The sequence below is a fragment of the Vulpes lagopus genome, chromosome 1, assembly GCF_018345385.1.
Source record: "Vulpes lagopus strain Blue_001 chromosome 1, ASM1834538v1, whole genome shotgun sequence".
Lineage (NCBI taxonomy): Eukaryota > Metazoa > Chordata > Mammalia > Carnivora > Canidae > Vulpes > Vulpes lagopus.
This window is the reverse complement of record NC_054824.1, coordinates 163,481,541-163,505,326: the sequence shown is the minus strand read 5'-3', so window position 1 is coordinate 163,505,326 and position 23,786 is coordinate 163,481,541. Positions and strand designations below refer to the sequence as shown.

Here is a 23,786-nt window from a genome sequence, read left to right as displayed (position 1 = left end):
GCAGTGACTGTCAGGAGCAGGGGTCATACAGCAGAAGTAGGAAGCTGCAGTGGTTTTGAGACCTGGGAAGAGGGGGACCAAGGAGGGGTTGAGGGAAGAAAAGCATGACAAACCAGGGGTGGTGGGGCAGCCCAGGGCACAACAGGGCTGGAGGACGACAGCACACAACAGTGGGGAACAGAGAGAGGACTCTGCAGGGTAATGGAGGGGCTCTGGGTCCTCCTTGCTGAGATCTCCTTGCCCCGGGAAAAGGCTTTTCACGTGATCTACACTTTGTTTTCCTCCTAGGAGGGGAGAGGGAGTGAGGGCCTTGGGTGTGCACAGGACAGGTGGTTTCTCCAGGCTGGGCAGGTGTCAGCAGGGCAGAAGTCCCCAGGTGTGAGGCAGCAAGTGAGAGCTTAGGAAGGCAGGGCCACACTGTTCCTTCCTCACCATTGCACGAAAGCTGGACTTGAGGGCTATGTGAGAGGGAGCCCTCCACCACCCCAGGACACTGGCCAAGGCTGGATTTCTGTCCGGGGGAGTTACTGGGAAGAGTTCTCCCCAGGAACAACAACTATGAGGGAATGAAAGAAGCAGATTGGGCAGAGGGAGATGCTCACCTGCCAGGCGGTGACAATAGAGGTCTTGCCAGTCCTTCAGGAGCTGGGACAGCCCTTGAGAGATGTCCCGAATTGAGGCAAGGGGATTGGACTTTTGATCCCCACTGGGGCCAGTCCCTGGATGGGAGCCTACCCAGAAAAGGAGGCCTACCTGAGACCAAGAAGCTCCCTTCAGCTGAGGGCACTGCCCAGAATGGTGTCAGGCATGGTCCATCGGCAGGCACACTCCCAGTGCTTAGGGGGGTGAGTACCCAGGTCCTGAAGCAGGTGTCTGGGTGGTGGCCCAGTCGTGCACAGCAGTAGGTAGAGTGGTAAGACACCAGCATTCGCGTCAGCATCTGCCCTAGGTGCCAGACTCGTGAGGAGTCTCTAAGCTGGGTCTAAGGTGGCCTGGCTCTGAACTGGTGGGATCAGCGTGTGCAGGAAAGGCTGAGGCTGTCAGGAGGCTGGGGGAATTCTGCTCCATGGTGTGTTGGTCTGCTCAGCCCCAGCTTGCAGGGTTTAGGATTGGGCTGTTCAGTGACGAACTGGACAGGGTCCAAATGAGAGTGACCAGAGATTGCTCAGTCATTTGGCAGGCCTGAGAAAAGCGCCTGGAGGCGTTCAGTGTAGAGAAGAAGTGAAGGGAGGACACGCTAATAACTGTAGCAAGAGAGTTAGCCTTGCTCAGTTTCGCCCCAGAAAGCCAGACTCAGGACTAATAGGTACGAATTAGAAAGAAGAAGATTTTAATTCACATAAGAAAACTGTTGAATGCTTAACACCCTCTCAAAATAGAATGCTCTGCCGGAGGAGGCAGCAAGGATCCTGTCTTCTGAAATCTCTTGAAAGATTCAGATTTGGTTGCTGGGGCCTACAGTGATTCAGTGGGTTTGCAGTGAGGGACGTGGTCTCCCAGTACTGGATTTTGTGATCACCTAAAACCCAGTTTTTCCCCGAAGTCTGTGATCATCTCAATATTCCCCAAAGGCTCCAGCCCGTCAGCCTCCAGCACGATGGCAGCCTCACTACCGGGCAACGATTCTCATTTCTGGATGGTTCTAATGGAGGTAAAGGCCTTCCATTTCCTTTTCCCCAGAGCAATGCTTACCATCCCCCATCACTTAAATTGGAGAGAGAGAAAATCAAAAGCCAAATGCTGCAGAATGGCACTTTCAAACACTCCATTCTCCTTGCTGTCTGTGCTGAACAATGACCGAGCCCAGCCTTTGTTCCTGGCTGCTGCACCAGCAGTGTGGAGGGAGAATAAAGACCCCATCTTGGAGAATGCTGAAAGACCCCAGAAATCGCAGAGCTTTCACGGTATCAATGAGGCACGGAGGACAGCCCCCATCTGCCGTTGTGTCTTTCTCTCTCTTGCCTCTGGCTGGGCTGTTACAATCGCTGGACTTCCTCAAGTCTCCACTGGCAGTCAGCTTGACAGAATGGATTACGCTGCGACTGGAACATTCTACAGGGGCGCAATTCAACGGGGGCAGGCCCAGCAGCTGTCATTTGTATGAGTGGATTTGAGGCTGGTAGGAAATGCAGGAGGGACAGCCACAGGGATCTGAAACCTTTTGTTAGTCCCTAGGCCTGAGGCTGCCCAACCACTGTGCCCAAGTCCAAGGTCAGAGCAAATACTTTCCAGGCTTGAGCGCGCGCATGAGAAAGGCCTGTGTGTGCCGCACAGGGGCACTCAGATGCAAAATGTAGGAAACGTATCTTGAGTTGAGTGAGTTGCCTTCAGCAAAACCTGGCCCGGGCAAGGAAATATTCCCAAAGCCCAAATCAGAAAAAGTTTTAGGAGAGAACAACAACAAAAATCTGTGAATTTTAACCGTGTCTGTGAATGTTTTTCATAGGAAAGATAAAGCCTGTGAGTGCAGAATGAGTTAATGCTGCCAAACGGATTAAGAGGAATAAAAATGGTGTTTACAAATATACCAGGGAAAAGAAGCACTTGGGAAAAATAGGTCCATAAATAAGTAAAGGGGATTGAAATCTACTGCGAGTCTAACAAGACCAAGGCGCCGAATTGCTTTTTCCTATCTGTCTTTTACATGAAAAATAACAAGGAAAAACAGGGGGCTGTGATGATTTTCAGTGGGGAAACTCTAACTGCGAGACAGGGAAGGGAGCCCAGTGGGGATGCCAGGGGCACTGGAGGCAGTTCTCTAGGGGCTCTCCATGACCCCTGGCCTAGCCTGAGTGCTACTTCCTGACCTGCCACCTGCCACCTGCCAGCCTGGCCAGCCTTGTTCCAGGCTTGAGCTTCCACGTCCCTGGTGCATCAGCCACATTGAACCACTTGCATTATCCAGCAGAGTGCCTTCTCGGGCTCTTTCCCATTCCTGGACTGGAGCACACACCCCCACCCCCAGCCCCTGACATCACTACTTCCTCCTCCGCCACTTTGCCATCTTGGAAGGGTCCAACCTTTCTTCTCTTCCAGTCTCCTTTCCAAATCCCACCTCCTCCTCCTCAACTCTGTAGCTTTTCCTGCTTGCCCTCAGTTTCACCCTGGCACTTTTCCAAACCTCTGTTGCTCACCTTCCTGTCATAAATATATGCATACGGATAATTCTCCCTCTAGATCGTGAACTCCTTATGACCTAGGCCAAATCTCTGCACTTGGTGTTCTGGGCATCTATCTCAGCGCAGGCACAAAGCAATGCTATTGTTCTCTATCCAGGCTGCAAATTAGAATCTCCTTGGATGTACTGAAACGTATCCATGGCCGCACCCCATATCAGACCTATTAAATCAGACCTCTCTTGGGGTTGAACCTGGCCATGGTATGGTTGGTTGCAAGCTCCCAAGGTGATTCTGATGCCCAGGGAGGCTTAACACCACTAGCACAGGTTCTCCCAAGTGTGATTCCTAGACCAGCAGTATTAGCCTCTCCTGAAAACTTTTAGAAATGCACATTATCCAGCCTAAACCCAGACCTCCTGAATCAGAAGCTCTGAGGCGGGGCCCAGCAATTCGAATTTTAGCAAGCCCTCTAGGGGATTCTGATGCACGCCGCAGTTGAGAGCAGCTGCTGTACTGGATGCATGCTGATCAGCAGTCACTGGATGGGATGGTAAAAGAAGTCACCCTGATTTATCTGCCCTCAGTTTACATGGTTGTCATTACTTCCCAGAATACATGCAGCTGATGAAGGCATCGGTTTTGGAATCTTGTTCTCTGTCTTCCACCTATTGCTTCTTCTTAGGAATCAATTAACCCATTGATTTATCTGGTCCCTTCGTTGACTGTAGGTTCTTGAGGAGAGGGGCGATGTCTTACCTGACTTTGCTTCCACAGTGATGAGTGCGGCGTTGGACACATAGTAAACCCTCAGGAGTTCTGTGCTGACTGCATGAATGAAGAAACACACACATTAATTGTCCTTCTAACTGACGTCTCGCTTTGCTGGTATCTTCCATTTCTTCTCAGTTTTAGGTGATAAACTGTAAGGCCACTCCTTGATGGCAGTCTATTTTAAAAGCATCTCACCATTAAGCTTTTGAACTCTGGAGTTCTTCACAGCCTCCCTGGTGTCTGCTTCCCCCCTTCCATCCTCCCCAAGAGTCTACCCTTTGACTTCATTATTCAATATCCACCGAATCCCCCATTGTCTCTTTCCTGGCTTATATGCCCTCCCGCACCAGCCAACGTAGACCTCACATGAGGCCATTTATGAAAGTACATTCACAGTCACCCCTAATTCCTTGCCACTTTTTGCCCCTGCCACTCCTGCCTGGCCCATTCCAAGTCCCATGATGGCTTTCTGCTTGCTTCTGTGCTGCTCTGTGACTTCCTCAGGATGGAGAGAATCGAGCAACATCACAACCATCTTACTCATCTCTCCTCATGGGCCAGAACCTTTTCCCTTTCCTCAGGCACCCAGTTCCATCCTGGCTCTGATTCTCAGGCCATAGCCTCAGATCTAATGGAGCAAAGTCAGAGGCCTTACCTTCATTATGTCTGCTTGTACCATGTCCTTTTCTTTGCCCTCTCACTCCTGTGTTGGAGTGGGTGTGTCGTCAGTGCCACCGAGCTACAACTCCTCGCCCCAATTTGTCCTTCGAACTCACTCAATTTCCATAGAATCTTGCCCCCTGGCCAACTCTCTTTTGCGTCTTCTGTTATACCTGACCACCTTCTAACCCTTATTCAAACGTCAGGTGATCACTTGACCCGATTATCTCTCCCTATCATTTTTTCTCATTTACTTTGCTGCCTACACTTCTTGAGAGTATCTACCTATTTTGTCTCTGCTTTCATTATCAGTTAATGATGTTGCTATCATTATTACCTTGAACCTTTAAACTCAGTCTGGCAATTGCTGTCTCTAGTCCTCCCTCATATCTCTCTCTCACATACGCACAAACACCGCTCACGGAGACATTGCTCTTTCTAATGTCACACGCATTTGCTTATTTGTAGTCATCCAATCATTCATTAATTTCCTGCACCCTCTCCCCACACACCGCGAAGGTTTGGCTGTCTTAGGCTCTACCACTGGCTGTAGAAACCATGGGAAAGAGGGGAGCTCCTGCCCTCGAGAGATGCATGCTCTGGTGGGGAAGGCACTGGGAGAAGCAAGAAAACAAACACCTCACAGAATACATGCAGAGAAGTGTGAAGAGGGAAACACAGAGCTAATCAATGATGGCTGAAGGGAGGGCAGGGCAGAGTCACTTGAAATCTGGAGCCTTGGAGGCTGTATTGGTGTCAAAACTGAGTTCTGGGAAGGTGCCAGCTAGAGCAGGAAGGAGGGCCAGGCTCTCCAGGGCTAGCGCACCCCGGATCGTCCTGGCCCATTGTGGGGATCTTTGACACTCTGATAAGTGTAATTAGCAGGGAAGTGGAGGCTGCTGATGAAATTGGCAAGTCAGAGTTGGGGTGGGGGTGGGCGGCAGGCCACGCAAGGGAACCTTGAGGGCCAGGGCTTAACCTTCTCCTTCTCTGACAGGCTGTCCCTGACCACACACCTTCAAGGATCACATTCCTTCCTTCAGAGCTTTCTCCTCAGCCGTGATTTTATATTCATGAGTGTGAACTCCATGAGGCAGAACCTCACCATCTTTGCTTTTGTTCGCATCGGTATCCCCAGAACACAGAGCTTGGCCCCTGCCAGCTGCTGAATACATACTTGGTGAATAAATGGATGGACGAATGAGTGAATGATCTTACCTCCTTTACCTTCTGTATGGTTTTTGGCAATGTAACGTCTCTGAGCCTCAGTGATCTTATCTCTGAAATAGAGATGGATGGGGATAGTAAAGGATTGATCAGCGGCCATGTGGCTGTTCCTGCTCGTCTGCTCCCCTGGTCTCTTATTTCTACTCCCCTCTCTATGAAAGGCCAGCCCTGCTTGTCTAGCTACCCAATACCCATCTTGCCACAGCTCGTGGTTAAAACTCAGCCTTTTCCATCCTGCCTTCTTACGTCTGCCTGGAAATATAGATGTAGATTAGCCCTTCCAGCCAGGGTTGCTCAATGCAGCGTGGAGATGATACATCGAGGTCACAGCAGAGGCTGTGGTACCTGAGGGCACCATGCTCATGCCCTGGCTTTGCCGTGTGTTAGCTGTGAGAGTTTGGCTAATATTATTGAACCTTCCTGAGCCTTGCTTTTCCCATCTGTGAAATGGGATGAATATAATGCCTATGCCTCGGGGTTTTTATAAGAATTACATGAAATAATAAATATAAACCGCTCGGCTCAGTGGCTGCTGGCAAATGCATGATAAATAATGGCTTTTACTTGATCTGTCATCAAAATTGACAAACCAAATGCCATAGATTGTTTACTTGTCATTCTTATCAGATCATGATTTGGGACAGGGACCCAGCCTTTGATCTGTGTGTCCCAGTACACTCTATTGTGTCTGGCTCATCAGAGGTGCATAATAACTGCTTGAGGATTGACTCGCTACATTAATGAAGCCCTGGATGGCAGAGAATGTGTATTAATCATTTCTGTGTCCCTTGATGGTGTTTAACAAACTATTTTTCACATGGCACTTGGTTAATTATTATTTTTTCGAGGAAATAAATAAATGAATATGTGAATGAGGAATTGAATTACTAGCGAAACTTGCTAAATATATGTTGAACTGAGACAAATTAGTAGATAGGAAAGGACTTTGGGGAAGAGGTACAAGCTCTACACTAAATACAGGTCCTTGATGGGTATTGTGATTCTTCCCTGGTTCATTTACACTATCAGTTTCCTTTGACATAAAATCATAAGAATGTAGGAAGCTGCCCCTTCTCCTGCACATCCTCTACCTCTTGTCTTTTCTTTTGTGTTCAAGCTGTTGGCTCCCCTACCTCATCACTGGAACTGAATGTGCATGTCTGTGGAGGAGGAAGAAACCCCAGGCCTGTACCCTCCTTTATACAGGGAGGTCACACTCAGCAGTGAATAGATGTTGAACTGTTTTTCTCGCAGAGATAGATTTGCACGAGCCATTACCAAGCTCAGATCCAATTCATCTGTGAGCAAAGATGGGTGTCTAGGGACACGTGACCCAGGCCGTGCCCATAGACAGTAGTAGTAAGTGAGACTAACAAGCTTTCTGGAGGATTGAACTCGAGACCCTGGCTGCACTAGCCCAGAGTAAAAATCAACTAACCCTTTAGATTGAGAGTCCAGAGAGAAGTGGAAGAAGGAAACTTCCATTTAGAAAGTGACAACTGTATTTCAGTCATTGTAACTGAAATTATAAATTTATTCATTCATTTAATCTGCTTATAGCCTTGTAAGTAACAGACAACTATTATCATCACCATTGAACAAAAAAAGAAAGAGAGGTTTGGAAAGGTTAAATGTCTGGTCAGTTTTGCTGGGCTGGCAAGGAACTCAAATCTCTGCCTTGCACTCACATGGAAATCTGTCTGACTCCAGAGCCCAGCCACAGATTCCGGGCCATGGGGTGATTTGTGTGAATGATGGAAGACCTGATGGTGATTTACTTTATAAGGGACCCTGCCCTCCAGGATTCTGTTCTGCAGAACAGCTTTCAGTGTCCAGAGCAGCTGCCAGGAGGTAAAGAGAGGAGGAGCAGAGCCATTTCGAGTCCTGGCAGACATCTGACTTCCTTACCCCCAAAGGAATTGTTGAAGCTGGCTGGAGCAAAGTGTGTGATTTTGTGAACATGTGTGCATGTGAAGCAGGGACACATGTATGTGGGGGAGGGCATCTGTCCCTGTAAATGCATTTATGAATGCATGAAAATCTCAATGCTGTATAATATTCTTTTAATGGAAACATTGATCCAGTGAAGTCAAAATGACTTGACAGTTAAAAAAACAAACAAACAAATGTACATCTTATATAATTGTAATGAGATTTGGAATATCTTAATTCATCAATAAAAGAGCTCAATATGCCTCATCTCTCATTATTACTCAGAAATTTAAGAATGAGTTCCAGTGAATTCTTAGGCTAGGTTGCAATTTCTGTTTTTATGGCAGTCATATTTTGTAGAATGCCGGACTCATTCATAAAGATTGGCTGGGAGTAGGAGCGGGTACCTATTAGGGTAGTGATTCTCAACCTATTGTGTGCTTTACCATCACCCACCTGACTTTTTAAAAATATTGATACTTAGCTTCACCCTAAATGTTTGAAAGGAGAGCAACTAAAGTTTGAGAACCATGATGCTTATCTGTGAGGGTGAATTTGAGGTACCCCAAAGCTTGAGAGCCATTTGCTAACTGTTATTTATAAAAGATGCAAGCATAAAGGAGCTTCAGTGGCTGGGTCAGTGAGAGAACATTTAAAGAGGAAGACAGATAAGCAAGAGGCTTTAAGACCACTTGGTGTATGCCAGAGCTTCCCTACAAAAACACAGGCAAGGGAGCAGGTCATTCCTCCTGTGCACTATAGACAGTGTCTGCCCCTCCCGTCACTGTACCTGTAAGGCAGTGATGGGCAAGCCTGCCCAATAGGCAGGTGGCATCCCTGCCTGTGGACCCAGTCCTCTCTTGGCACATTTTCTCGAGCATTCCTATACCTCCGATGGTGAGAAGGGGGAGCAAGGTGCAGGAGAAGGTATAGGCTGTGCCATCCATGATAACATGCACCTGTGCCCCTGACTGGCTGTGTGACCTTGCACAACTTACTTAACCCTGCTGAGCCTGTGTGCACATTTGCAACATGGGGATAATCACTGTATGGCTAGATAGGTCTCTGGGTGGTTGTGAAATGATTGATGGGTGTGTGGCACCTGAGCATAGTGCCTGCCTGGCATGTTGTGGCAGCTGTTTAATAAATGGCAGTTACTGTTAGCAGCGTTTTCTGACCCATTCAAGATTTCTTCCTTTTACTTTATATAATCTTCAATCCCAGAATATACAAGGGAACTGCAAGTCTGCACCAATTTTCTCCATCTGAGGGCAGATGGACTGTGCATCTGCCCTCTGTGACGACCCCGAGTCACAGAAGCAGGCATTTATCTTTCTCTCCATAAGGTACCTGGTCAGGGTCAAAGTACTGATGTCTCCTGCATGACTTAGAGCCCCTGCTCATGTCTCCTCACTTCCCTGACTCCCTGAAATGCTTTGTGTTGACAAAAAGATTAAGCATGGATTCTATAGTTGTGTATGTATATGTGTTTATATGTGTGCATTCAGCACTCTATGGAGAGACAGAACCAATAGTCTCTAGATGCAAATATAGAAAAAGATTTATTATAAGGAACTGGCTCATGTGATTATGGAGGCTGACAAGTCCCAAGATCTGTAGTCAGCAAGCTGGAAACCCAGGAGAGCCGGTAGTGTAATTCTGGTCTGAATCCAAAGGCCTGAGACCTAGGATAATTGATGGTGTAGCTCCAGTTTGAAGGCCAGCAGGCTTAAAACCCAAAAATGGGAATGTTTCAGTTTAATTCGAAAGGCAGGAAAAAAACTGATGTCTCAGTTCAAAGTCCATCAAGCAAGTGGAGCTGTTTCTAACTCAAACGAAGATTAGCTTTTTTGTTCTCTTCAGGCCCTCAACTGATTGGGCGAGGCCCACCCACACATGGGAGGATGATCTGTTTTACTTAGTCTACTGATTGTGATGTTAATCTCCTCTAAACTACCCTCCTAGAAACACCTAAAATAATGATTGACCTGCTCTGGCTCTCTGGGCACTCTGTGGCCCAATCAAGGGTGGGTCCAATCAAGGCCCAATCAATTTTCTGTTGACACAGAAAATTAACCATCATAGTGTGCATTTGACTTTATTCCCACTTCTTCTGCAATGTCATATCCTTAAATTCCAAAACTGGAGGAAAAGGTCTTAACATCTTTTTTTCATTATTGTCATTTTCAGAGTCATTTTATATATTTCTAAAATTTCTTCGGGAAAAACCCTTTTCAACATTTAGAACCAGCATTCCTAGTCAAATGTGAATAGTAACAGCTAGCATCTATTCAGAACCGACCTTGTAACAAAGATTCTTGCACATATTTTAGATCATTAATCTTATGCAGTTGGTGAGGTAGGTATTATTATGATCCCATTTTATAGATCAGGAAACTGAGCCCCACAGAGGCAGGAATTGGGCCAGCTTTCACTGTTTTATCTTTCATTGAGATTCATTTCTGTAAAGTGGACACATGCATATACACACAACACAATAGAATAAAAACTTCAAAAAAACTGATTTAAAATGAATAATCAAAGATTATCGTGATCTGAGGTTTATTTATACACACTTTGTTCAACAATGTAAAATTCGTATGGAATATGCTCTACTTTATGATTCTCATTCTACGTATCAAGAAGTTGAGACTTTAGGGCACATTTATTTGCTTGAGGCCATACTAGCAGAAGGGAGTTTGGATTTGTAACTTCTACCTGGGGCTCCTTCCCTTATGTTTCCACTGTCTATAAGATCTCAAAGGATTATTTGGAATAGCAGCATGCTAGATGGAACACAAACTGTTCCTGCCTAATTACTGGAAGAAAGGCCAAGTAATAGGTAAGAGGCAGGTAGGTGGTGGGTGGATGTGGTGGTGCAAGCTTTTAATCTGATTGCCTCTGTTTTCTCAATTATGTAGGAAGCAGAGCGTTAGCCAAGGGTAAGGATGGGGGAGGAGGTGTTGGAGGTTTTGAGGAGAAAGAAGAAGGTTTGAAATATGATCTAGAGAGGAGGAGAGTGAACAGACAAGGAAGGACAACGTAGTGTGATGTAGGCAGTATTCAGAGCCCACTCAAGATCAGTGGTGTGGGATTCAGAACGGGGCCAATCAGCATAGTTGCCAACTGCATTCATGTGTGGAAGGACAGAACTCTAGAGCCACAGGATCACTGAGTTTAACCAGTGATGGAGTGTTTTAGACAAGTATGATGAAGCGGTGGAGGGATGAGAGAGTTGAGGTTACATGAAAGGGTGTGAATTTTATGGGCCACAGAATTTAATCTAAGTAAGGAGTGTGGAGAATACATGAGGTTGGTGAGGGTCAATAAAACAGTGGTTAAATGAATGGATTTTAAGTCTCAGGAGGCCGTAGAAAATTCTGGCGTTAAGAGGAATGATCTGGGAAGGTGGGACATGAAGGTCAGATATTGGGATTCTTGAAATTAGGACCAAGGAAGGGTTGCAGACATTGGTAGTCTAGGCTTTACCATGGGAGTGGGGGTGGATGACAGGGTCATTTAAGAAGAAAAGTCAAGGTGCTGAGTGGTTTGAGAATTGAAAGGATCATTTTAGTGGCTACTGAAGTCAGCAAAAATTAAGGAGGAGTGTTGGAGAGGACAGTGAGCCAGACTCTGAAATGTGGGGGGAAAGTTGGGGATGAGTTGGTATTAGCATGACTGGAGCAAGTGGACAGAATGGTCTGATGGTAGGAATTAATGACCTTAGCCAAAGGCACAGGGTTAATCGGTGGTAGAGCCAAGTTTAAACCTACTCAGTCTGGCACCAGAGCCACACTCCTGGCTGCTTTGCTACTTACTGACAAATATGGTGTTCTGCTGCTTAAATACTTCTAAATAATAGACGTTAAGTAATGAATAAAGTCATGTCAATATTTCATTTGTCTTTACATGAGATTTACATGCTTAAAGATAACATGAGTTTATAAAATATACATGATCATCATGGTTTATTTATTTATATTTGAGAGAGAGGAGAAAAGGGGCAGAGGAAGAGGGAGAGAGAGAGAGACCCTTAAGCAGGCTCCACGCCCAGCACAGAGCCCATGTGGGGCTCAGTCTTACAACCCTGAGGTCATGACCTGAGCCGAAATCAAGAGTCAGACGCTTAACTGACTGAGCTACCCAGACGCCCCCATCACAGTTTATTTTTAAAATGTAATGTTAGAAATGTGTTTTCTATTCATCACATGGTAATGTTAGTTATAATGACAGTAATATTTGTTGGCTTCTTCCATGTGGCAGGCACTGTGCTAGTATACGCACACTCATTTATATACAATTCTAGGTACTGTTTTTTCCACATTTTATAGATGAATATACTGAGGTTGAGGGAAAGTAAGTGCCTTGCCTGAGGTTGTGGACTATGGGGGACTATCTCCTCCAGGACTCAGAGCCGGGTTCAGCCTCATTTGTCACATAGTCTAGTTCTTTCTTGAGCACCCGCTCCATGAGGGTGCTGTGCTAGACAGTGAAGGGAGAGCAGAGATGATAGCAGAGCTCTTTATATCTGGTGAAGGGAAATATCAACTGAATATATAATAAATTGATTTGATGTGTAGGTTTTATAAAGGAAAATGCTTTATATAACAAGAGATATAACCTAGTCTTGGCACGCCAGGGAAGGTCTATTTTGGAAAGTAATTTTTAAGCCAGACTTAACAGAATAGTATAAGTTATCCATGTCAATGGGAGGGGAGAAATTCTAGGTAAAGAAACAACATCAGGGCACCTGGGTAGCTCAGTCGGTTAAGCGTCCAACTCTTGGTTTTGGCTCAGGTCATGATCTCAGGGTTGTGAGATTGAACCCAGGGCCCAGTTCTGGGCTGAGCATGGAGTCTTCTTAAGATTCTCTCTCTCTCTCTCTCTCTCCCTTGGGGCAACTGGGTGGCTCAGTCCGTTAATCATCTGCCTTCAGGCTCTGAGATCAGATGGCTGGAGATGCTCTCTGTTTCCTTCTGCCCTTCCCCTCCTTTCTAAAATAAAATAGATACATTTTTAAGGTCTTTATTTTTTATAAATATTTTATTTTTTTTTAATTTTTTTAAATTTATTTTATGATAGGCACACAGTGAGAGAGAGAGAAGCAGAGACATAGGCAGAGGGAGAAGCAGGCTCCATGCACCGGGAGCCTGACGTGGGATTCGATCCCGGGTCTCCAGGATCGCGCCCCGGGCCAAAGGCAGGCGCCAAACCGCTGCGCCACCCAGGGATCCCTAAATATTTTATTTATTTGAGAGAGAGCGACAGAGCACAAGTAGGGGGGGCAGAGGGAGAGGGGCAGAGGGAGAGGGAGAAGGAGACTCCCCGCTGAGCAGAGAACCTGACTTGGGTCTCCATCCCAAGACCCCAAGATCATGAACTGAGCCAAAGGCAGACACTTAACCCACTGAGCAACCCAGGTGCCACTTAAAATCTTTTTAAAAAAGAGATAAAAGAAAGAAAAGAACATCTGCAAAGGTCCCCAGACTTAAAGGATCCTATAGGAACATCGGGCCTCATTATCCTTATTATTTAACTTCTGACAAAGCCACGGGTTTAGCAGATAATCTAGGCATCAGCCGTTCGGGTATGTACTCCTCCCAGAACTGGTACTGATTGTAAAGACAGTGGCACATAATAATCTCCCCTTCTTATCATTAGGATAAATGGAGGCATGGAAAGTCTTAGCCAACAGTGTAGCTGGAAAAGTCATTTTTATCATTTTTCCCTTCATCTTCTTTCCTGAGTATCTTGCAAACTACCTTTCTCCAGAAGTATTTTTTAATGAACCTCTGTTCTTTCTTTGTTTCACTGTTCCCTGCTTGCAAATGCATTTACCTCACTAAGGAAAGGAACATTTGCTCAAAAGCTGTCACATTACATATGGATATGATATCCTCAACCAGGACCCCATGGTGTAGCCCTAGCTCGGCTGGAACTTCGAAGACTGTGCTTCCATCAGAAACTTAGCCGAATGTGGGCCAGAGGCAAGCTTTAAAGGATTTGCTTTTCTTTAACTATGGAACAAATTATTTTCCTTTGAAAAACACTCTAGTGACAGGTAGAGATATATATAAGTTCAAAAGAGGCTCCTGGTTTCTGTAAGCTCATCATGATGTGCCTTACTCGTCAATGCCTGCATCTGAGACATTCTCTTTCTCCACACTGAGCTGTATACACACCCCCACATACATATATTCATGTCTTCTCTCTCTCTTTCCCCTCTGCCTATTTTTTTCCTTCCTTCTTCCCCCCTTCCTCCCTCCTATCCATCCATCCATCCATCCATCCATCCATCCATCCATCTCTTCCCCCTCCCCCTCCCAGGCAATGAGTCTCGAGCCCATCACCAGACATGCTGACCAAAATCTTTCAAGCTCCATATTGAGGTGCCACTATTAGGTGGAAAGTTGTACTTATTCAAAAAGCAGAGTTTGAAATGCTCTTGTCCACAGAAAAAGTGGTCTCTTCCTGAACTGTGAGAGCTAGTGTGAAGGGATTATCCAGTCAAGGCTGACCATGCAGAGTGTTCACTCACTCACTTATGTCTAGGTTACATAGTGGAAGAAATGCCCAAAGATCCAGTCAAGTCAAGTCAAGGCCACAACCAACTTCTGGCCCAGCCAACACCCAAAACCAAGGGGAAAAACCCCGTGACTGCTGATATGTCTTGGGAAAAAGGAAGAAGAGTTGAGGAGAGAAGCTCAAAGCTTGGGAGTTGCTTGTGCTTAGGAAAGATTCTGCATAAACTGTGGATATTGTGTGGATGGGGAGAGAGGAAAAGGCAAATAAACGTTTACTAATAGTTCTCAGCATCCCCAGTTTGCGTGTGTGTCCTTCTGGCTGCTCCGTGTCCATTGCTGTGGGGCTTCTCTGTAGCAGAGATTATGCTCCTGCTTGAGGCAGTGGATCCCATGCGGTTGTCATGCTGACCCTGTGAAGGCCCCTGAGTCTAGGCCATCTGTAGCTGCCCACACGGAAGGACAGTCTTCAGGGTCTTGATTTGTCAGGATGAAGAAATTAACAAACAGATAAACTCTTTCCTGACTTCTGACTCTGCCAATTTTCCTAAACCAGCAAGATGTGACTGGCTTGGCCAATACAGGGCAGAGAATATTGCAGGCCACCTACTAAGTGGGAGTCAAGACACTGAAGTATCCTTCCGACCTCAGGGTTCAAGCTGCCCCACATCCGGCCTGATGCTATCCTATCCTTGGGCAGCTCTGTGGCCTTGCGCTCCTTCTACAAAACTGACATTGGCACAGTCTGTTCAGTAATGCCACCCACCCCTGATGGAGGCAGTGCTTTTGCCCCACAAGCAGATAGAAGCTAAGGTGGAAATTATTATTCTGTTTAGCATTCACCCTCCTCCCATCTTGAGCCCTGGAATCCAAATGGGAGTTGCCTCTGTTCAGATGCCTCTCCTTCACAGGCTGCAGAGATTGGTCCCGTTTACTCATCTGATTCAGGACATGTCAAGCAGTCCCTCCATGGGTTATTTTTTCCTAGTGCAGAGGGGGAGCATCCCCTCTGCGGTCTGACCCTTGGAAGCAGAGCTGCAGCCGCTGGCAGGCAAAGTCTCTACCATGTGCTTTAGCCACTTGGAAAGCATAAAACCTGAAGACTGAAAACAAAGCAAAGAGAGGAGAGGGACAATTTGAGGGCCAGAGACCCTGATTCCAAGCATCCCCAAGGCAATCTCCGTTTCAGGCTGGATATAGGACTCACCGATGGGCTTCTTTTGGGTGAAACCAGTTCTTCCTCAGACTCCTATGCAGACAGCCTTGCCACAGAGGCCTTTCCTTGGTCAGGTGGTCACGGCTAACTCAGCTCCGAAGTGTTTTTGGTACTTTTAGGTTCAGTTCTTCATTGTGTTACGTTGCCTTTTCCCGTGTGGCCCCCTGTAGCCTCTCCGCTCAGGGGCACCCAGCTCTCCATTGCTATGGCTTCACACACCGCCATCCCCCAGACTTCCCAGCTCCCAGGACGTGCTCTACCCCTGTGCCACCACTTAGCCTACCTCCTGTTGGGCTCCATTCACCTCCCCGTTTCCCTATTCTCTTCGTCCTGACATACATATGTTTCTTCAGAAAGACTAGATTCCTTTGAGGGCAAGAATCTCTTTATCCCAACTCCTTTGCCTCATATCACAATTCAGCCGCAATAGGCCCTCCATAAATATTTGCTAAATAAATCAAATAGGAATCCCCATTTCTTTGATGGATCATCCTTGACTAGTGGGGAAAAAAATGAATAAATTCTTTTTTATTCCTTTGCTGGAGCAGTCTACAACTCTCACCATTTCAGAGGACATTATTCCCCCCTCTCTGGGTATTTAATGTCAACACGTGTAGTCACTGTCCTGTGAAGTGTTCGCCAGGTGGAGTTTTGGTGTTCCTGTATTCATCATTACCTCCTCTCCAGGCAACACACATACCTGGACAACCTGAGTTAAAGCCTGGTGTTGCTGCTGCATTTGCACCGCGGGGAAAGACACCTCCTCCTATATAGAAATTAGGGAATTTCCTTCCTAGAGTATTTATATTTGATTCCGGTAACCAATAAAACCAATAAATTTAACTTTTTTTTAGCAAATGCTTGCAGGGCACTCATTAAATGCCAGACACAGTTCTGAACGCTTCAGCTATATTAAATCGTGCTTCCTCATAACAACATTGCCAAGTAGATATAATTGTTACCATCAACCTCATTTTGCAGGTGAGGAAATGGGGACACAATGATTAAGGAACTTGCTCAAGATCACACAGTGATTGGTGGCTAAGCTGGATTAAAGTGGGCAGGCTGGCTCCAGAACCCATGTACTAATTGCCGTACCCTGCTGCCTCTCATTGTGATCTGGGCAAGGTCTACCCTGTACATCTGCGCCCTTGGAATCTGAGTTGTCTTTCTCAATCTCCGGGTCCCTCGAGAACAGGAAGGCTCTTTGGTCTGACCTACCTAGCAACATGCTGATGTGTGCTTAATCAGTGTGCTCATTGATTTATTACCTGTGGCTTGAATACAGGCTTATTTATGTTATTCTACGGAGTTAATTGTTCACATTGTAATCAATGCCAGTCCTAAAATTTGGCTCCTTGAAATATATTTTCAAACAACCTAGGAACCAAGCCAAGAATTAACTCTAATTACACATTATACCAGTTTTGAGTACTGGAGATGACTCGAAGGCAAAATGTTTGTGATTTAAAATTATTAATCTGATAGTAAATAAAATGTGATTTTGCCCAGCAGAGAGATAAAGTTACATGGCACTCTTTTTGCATTGCCCTTTCTAGGTGTCAAGGATCATGTAGGACTTTTTCTCCTAATGATTTCTAGATCTTTTCTTGAATTGATATATGATTTTTAGCTGCCCAAACCCACCACTTGCTGTTCAGCAAAAAAAAGAATCATATTCAAACCCCTCTCTGTGGGTTCACCTCCAACAAACAGAGCAAACAGGAAAAACACATGGGGAGAACTGTTTATTTGATGCAGGGGTTATTCATAATACAGTGTGGGACACATTTTGGAGCCAATTCTAGTTGCTTCAGGGTATTTCTAAATTGAATTCCAGGAATAAAGTGTTTATAAATAGTAAGCATAAAAAAAAGAATGCATTCATCCCAGCCACTTCCTTATGTAGTTCCAATGGCTCCCCTTGCAACTATGAACTCCTTTGGCTAGTTAATTGCTTAACTACTTAAGTTGGTGGTGCTCAACCCCATCAGACACAGCACCCTGTTTTATAATAAATATTTTTAGCCCCTTTAATAATCCTTACATGAAATTCATAAATAATGAAATCTACACATGGAAGATTTGAACAATAAATATAATGCCTTAACAATGATTAAAAGAGGGACACCAGGGTGGCTCAGTGGTTAAGCATCTGCCTTCGGTTAAGGTCTTGATCCTAGGGTCCTGGGATCAAGTCCGGCATCAGGCTCCCTGTGGGGAGCCTGCTTCTCCCTCTGCCTATGTCTCTGCATCTCTCTATGTGTCTCTCATAAATAAATAAATAAATAAATAAATCATCTTTTTTAAAAAAAATAAACTTCAATGATTAAAAGAGAAATAAAAAGAAAATAATTTATGATGATAGTATAACTAATTTAATGTGGAAATGCTGTGGTACTATTGTGATAAGAGAAATAATAAAGTCAAAAGACATTTGAACCTGATGTAGATTCACCATAACATATGAAGTAATATATGATATCTAAAATATGTAAGAGCAATGTAGACTGATCCAGATGTGCTATATAGATGATTTAAAGATGGTGACAATGATATGATTTAGCAAACTTATGAACAAATCTTGGTAAAATTTCTAATACTGTATAATCTTCCCTCGATTTACATGGTAGTTACACAAGCAGAAAATTTACTATATATATAAACAAGCTGCTTTATGCTTATATGTAAATGCGGTTAGCATCTTGGCTCAGGTTACAATAGGCAAGTTTTCACCTATGTTAAATGTTGGTAAGGCATTCAGTAGTTCACAGGACATATGGAAATGCTTTGCTGTGCAGAGCTATCCTGAGCACTGTTACTGCCTTTCTAGCCCTGTCCTCTAAATGCCAGCAGTGTCCTCCACACACCGTGTTATCGAAGAGCAACCATGAATGTCCCCAAATGCACTCTATTGGATGATATCACCCACGTTGACAAGCACCAGGTTACTAGCATTAGCCCCTAATCATAATTATGTCAGTTTATTCGGCTGACTTTTTCTAGTTCTTGAAGACATGCAAGTTTTACCACATGTCTACAGTAAAATCTTTAATAATTGGATTATTTGTGAGACTGAGTTCCATGGAAAGAGTTCATCCAGTACACATGATGTCTAGTACCCAACACAGTCCCAGGCTCTGCTAATCTAGCTCAAATGAGTAAATAGTTTTTGAGTTAGACATTTGGGCTCATCAAAAGATATGTACTATTTAAATCAAATAGTTTTGTTACTTTCAAGTATAAGTGGCAAAACCTGGAAGCTCACAAGGGAGACTTGTAGTTAAGAATTATTTTAAAAACACCATTCCAAGTGTTTCTGCTTGAATGAATGACATTAAAATGTTTGAAAACATCTGGAACCTGTCAAAGATCCAGAATCTTCATGTCATTTTGAGTAAGGAAGGGGAACATGTCGAGGACTCTGTATGAGCTGTGGCTTTGGCCTGAGGAGATTTGCTTAATCTTCATAGTGGTCCGGAGGCAGCCTTTAACTAACCCTGTTTTTATCAGAAAGACTCAATAAGGAAATAACCGGCCCACAGTAAGTCATTTGGATCGACAGCAAACGGGGTTTGAACCCAGACCTGTCTGATTCCAGAGGCTTTGTCTTTTCCAAGAAATCAACGCTGCTCCTCCTTTGTGAAGTGAGGCAAAGCTAAGTGTGTGTCTGTTAAACCTACCTCGGAAGGACCATGAATAACAGCTTTGTGAGATCCACCTGAATATAACTTTACACTATATGTGGTTGTGGCTGTCATGTCTATTCCATTCCACTCTCCTACTGGTTCAGTGATTTTTATGTTGATCCTGTTCTTGATCTGGATCCAGCATTGAGGGGCTCATGCCAGCTGCCATTGGGGGAGTCTGGAGGGCTGGGACAAGGCCCTCTCCATCTCTGGGTCTCCAGGACCCAGCACCTCACACAAAGTGGATGCTCAGGCAGTATTTGTGGGGTTGACTTTAATCGAATGATGTTTCTCCTTTTAGGCCTTGGCCTTACACGATATTTCAGCGGGGCTTTGACCTGGTTTTGGGAGAACAGCCTTCTGATAAAATATTCAGGTAAGTGGCTGTCTAGGGACTCGCTTGTGTATGTCTACAAGCCCCACGTCCCACTTCCCACTAAACTTTCTTTCCGAGAGATAACGTGTAACCTGGGAAGCACATTTAGCTGTTCCACCCTCCCCATCACAAAAGCACCGGCCCCACACTCTCTCCTGGGGATGCCGTGGAGCACGTTGAGGGCACACAGCTCTGTGTGGGTCCTGGCATCCTTCTCTGCCTGCTCTGTGAACCCCAGGAATTTACTTAGCCTCCTGTAGCCTCTAGTTTCTCTGTTAAGTGGGGCTCCATCATACACCCGGTTCTGTTGCTGTGGGGAATGTATGAGATAATGCGGGGAAAGCCCCTGGCACTGAAACTGCACAGAGCAGGCAATTAATGTCGGTTTCTGCCTCTCCACTTTGCATCTAATTTGCACCTTTTTTATAAAATCTTGTTCGAAATGAATCTGTCCCACCCCTGCCTCCTCCTTTTCTCAGTTCTCCTTCGTTATTATTTTCTTCTCGCTACTTCCCTCCTAATCAAGTTGGGTGTCTCTGGCCCCTCTCAAATTTCTACTGCCATACCTGGAATAGCACATGCTGGAAAAGCCAATGAGCCGAGGAAGGATTGGGGTGCCGCCATGAACTATTGGATTTTCATAAAGTTTAATTTACACCAGGCTTTAGCTGGAACACGTGTTTATTTCCACACTAAGATCTGATCGTCCATTTATTCTTTCAATCTATCCTTCACTCAGTGTGCGTCTGCTTACTACCAGCTAAGTGTCTGACGTTGTGTGTGGCCTAGCAGCATGGACTTGAATGTATCTCCTTCAACATGCACGCCCCCAAGTAGAGGAAGTAAATGGCCCTGCAGGAGGGTCCGATGTCAAAGGATGCATTAAGCCAGAGCGAGGTACTATGGAAGGAATGGGGAACAGTGGGGAGCAGATGGGAAGCTTGTTTCCTTTTCTCTGCACTCCTCCAATGTGTTGAGTCTCATGTATTCACTGCTCCCCTTCCAGGCCCTTCCCCAGACCCTCCGTGTTAGCCAGTCCTAGGTGTTCCATTTTGCTCCTGAATGTGCTCCCTGGAGCTGGCTCCTCTGCCCCAGCTTCTCCTGGCCCTCCTCCCTGCTGGCTCTAGGAGGACTGGGTTTGCCCCTACAGTGTTCTCCTAAGGCATGCTCTTAGCAAGAGTGCAGATTTACAGAATCACTTGCTCCCAGAGCCTCCCCCTGCCTTTTTCCCTCCTGAGTGTCTCTCCCAGGGAAGGCTAGGTCACATTAATGGCATAGGCCACAGGCTGCTTTTGAGGATTTGTGCTGCCCAAGATGTCAGCGATATTCCTTAGACTATGATTTGGGCTTTTAAACTTTCCAACCGTGATTTATCATTTGGCTGACTTTGTTCTCTCTCATTCTGCTGCTGGTCTGCTAGGACCTTCAAAGGGTGATAAAGATAAGGCAGATGGAGAGCCTGGTGGAGTTTGGCTGATTAACGCAGATAAGTTTCCTCTCCCCTAAAAGTCAACAACTAACACTTTGAAAAACTGGGGCCTTAATGAAATTGCTATTAGAGCAGAACCTGCACGAAACCTGTGTTTCCATCCCCACAAGCACCATTTATTCTTTTCAAGTTTGTTAGCTGCCAACTGGAGGTGATAGCCAAGTACTAACAGAGGGGTCAGTTGCATGGTTCGACTCTTGCAGTCAACTATTTCAGGAGCCAGTGGGGTGGTCAGTCATCTTGGTGCTTGTGACAATAACTAGTCTCCCTGACACACGCAGTGGGTCATGATTTACCTGTTTCAGGTATTCAGAACTTTAATCGAAACCACTCTAGGATAGGAGTAAACCAACTGCCAGTGACTATTCTGGAAAATTCTGTGACCTAGTTGGTTAGTGACTGTAATCTCTTAAAGAAGCTAAAGACTGTTTACTTGCCATTCTGCACACCTATGATTTAGTGTCCTGATGAATTCCAAGCCACTGCACATTTCTGACATTTGAGTCTTTGAGTAGTTGAATTCCAGTTTGTAAGTCTGTATTATAAACTGCTCTTCTCCTATGGAACCTTCCATTCTTAGTCAAATCTATTCCCTACCTGATCCACTGTCCCCAGCAACTTGAACATTTCCTACTCTGTGCTTTTGCTCATCCTCTTTCCTCTAGCAAGAATATATATTCTCCTCCTCATATAAACACTACCTATTTTTGTGGTCTGGACCATTGCAAGAAACTGGTTTAAATGCTGTCCATTGACCAAACAAATATGACTGACACAGTCCCTGACTTCAAGAAATTTACAGTCTCATCTAAGAATTGTCCTCCAGGAGAGTCCCAGGGTGCTTCAGAAATGACCATGATCTTACCTGGCACAAACCAATTAATTGAAAAGTTCTGAGATGTGGGATCAGGCCATGAGTGTTTTTTCAAAGCACCATGGTAATTCTACTCTCTACCCAGGATTGAGAAACACTGCTCTAAAGCTTCTCCAATCCACTTTTCCTCCTCCAAATATCTGTAACACACTGACTGTAGTATTTATTTGTCAATTATTTTATCTCGTGTTTATTTTTATTTGCCTATTTATTTCCCCAGTGAAATGGTTCTCTTCTTGAGGGAAAGAGTAGTACCTGACATGGTTTTAAATATTTAACATCTAACACACAATTTTGAACACAGTAGATCTGTAGCTGACCATTTCAAGTATTTCCTAAGGACTTGAAACCAGATTAATAAAAGACCTTGATACCCAACCTAACCTTGTTAATCTGCAATCCCAACAGAGCTGGAAAGGGCCTAAGCTAGACTCTAAGGGTCCCAGGAAGCTGAACCTTCAGCTGAGTCTTCTCAGCAAACCCAGAGTGTGGCCCCAGAGACTTCCTTTCCATTGTGGCTAGGATCCTGCAATTCCACTAGACCCTCTGGTGCCAGGATTGGTGCACACCAGATTTCTTTCTCAGAAACCTCCCTTCCACATGTGTACCTGTGTCACCAGAAACAACACCTCATCCTAGAATGGCCTGCTCTGGGAAAGAGTGGAGATGCCAGCCCCAGAGCTGTTCATCCATTTCCTCCCATTCTCTTTCATCTCAAGCCACGGTGAGAGTACAGGCTTCTGTCCAGTCCTTGCTGGCAAGTGTTTGCCTCTGAGCAGAAGTTTTAAGTACTAGTTCAGCAGTGTCGTGGGCAGGACTCAGCCTACAGCTGAGCCATCAACTGCAGTGGTCACCACCAGCTGTCATGAGAGAAGGCCCAACTTGGGAAAGCAATCCAGATGCTTTCCCAATTTCTCTTTGGTGGCTTTTTGAAGTCATCCCTGCCAAATCTGTATGAATGAGGGACAGATGAGATTTCAGGACACAGCTTTTTTCTCTGACAGTTTGTTCTATATTTGGTTTTTGGAGTTACTCAGTAAATTTTGCAGAGAAAAGAAAACTTTAGAATTTCATAGGCAGGAGCCAGTATGGGCTGGAAAGCTGCTGTGAGCCATACTGAGTATCACACCAACCCCCACCTTTCCCACTTATGGAGAAGGTGACCTTGGAGTGGTTGCTTAACTCCTCCCAATCTTAGTTGACAAATCAGTAAAATGGAGCCAAGAGACCAACCTCACTGGTGAGGATAAATGGAGCAGCTCTACAAAGCCCCTGCCACATTGAGAGTTCTCAAGTGAGGTTAGTCTCAGCCACACCTGGCTGCTTCCTCTGCGGGGTTTCACCTTGTTCCTACCAGGGATTGAAGATTACACTGTTTTTTTCTTGTTAATGTGGTACCGTGTTGTGTCTCAGAAACTACTATGCACTTTAGAAGTTCCTCACAACGTGAAACCCAGAATCATCTTGACCATTAAATCCATTCAAACCCAGAGATTAACACATATCCTGCTCTAAATGAAGGATAATTTTCATAATCTCTTCTACTTTTAAAGTTGAAAGTGGAGATTAAATACCCCTGTAGCCTATGCAAACCAGAGAACATAACTAAATCTCCTTATTGATCAATCAACAAGTATTTATGGAGTGACCCCCCGTTTGGGCCAAAAATTTGTGTTAGACTGGGAGAAACAAAGATGGCAAAGATCCTCTGCCATCCAGTAGAGCACATTCTCCTGAGTGGTGACAGACACAGGAAAAGACGGGGCAAATTCAACATCTCCGGGGCAGCCAGGGACCATGTATGTACACAGAGGAGCGTCCCCTGCTCAGCCTGAGGTTGAGTCTCAAGATCCTGGAGAGTTTTCCAGAAGGGGTGGGAATTTTAACAGTCTTAAAATGACTGGAATCCAGC

At 45.2% G+C, this 23,786-nt stretch overlaps 1 protein-coding gene across 5 annotated transcripts in view; it reads left to right on the top strand.

Moving 5' to 3' along the window:
* The window catches only part of ASTN1 (astrotactin 1), a 296,848-nt gene that overhangs the window by 179,439 nt on the left and 93,623 nt on the right, over positions 1 to 23,786 (top strand). For all 5 annotated transcript variants that reach the window (XM_041750473.1, XM_041750399.1, XM_041750242.1 and 2 more), the window contains one exon: positions 19,437 to 19,511. In XM_041750473.1, the coding sequence (XP_041606407.1) occupies positions 19,437 to 19,511 (75 nt within the window). The remainder of the gene's footprint in view (positions 1 to 19,436; positions 19,512 to 23,786) is intronic.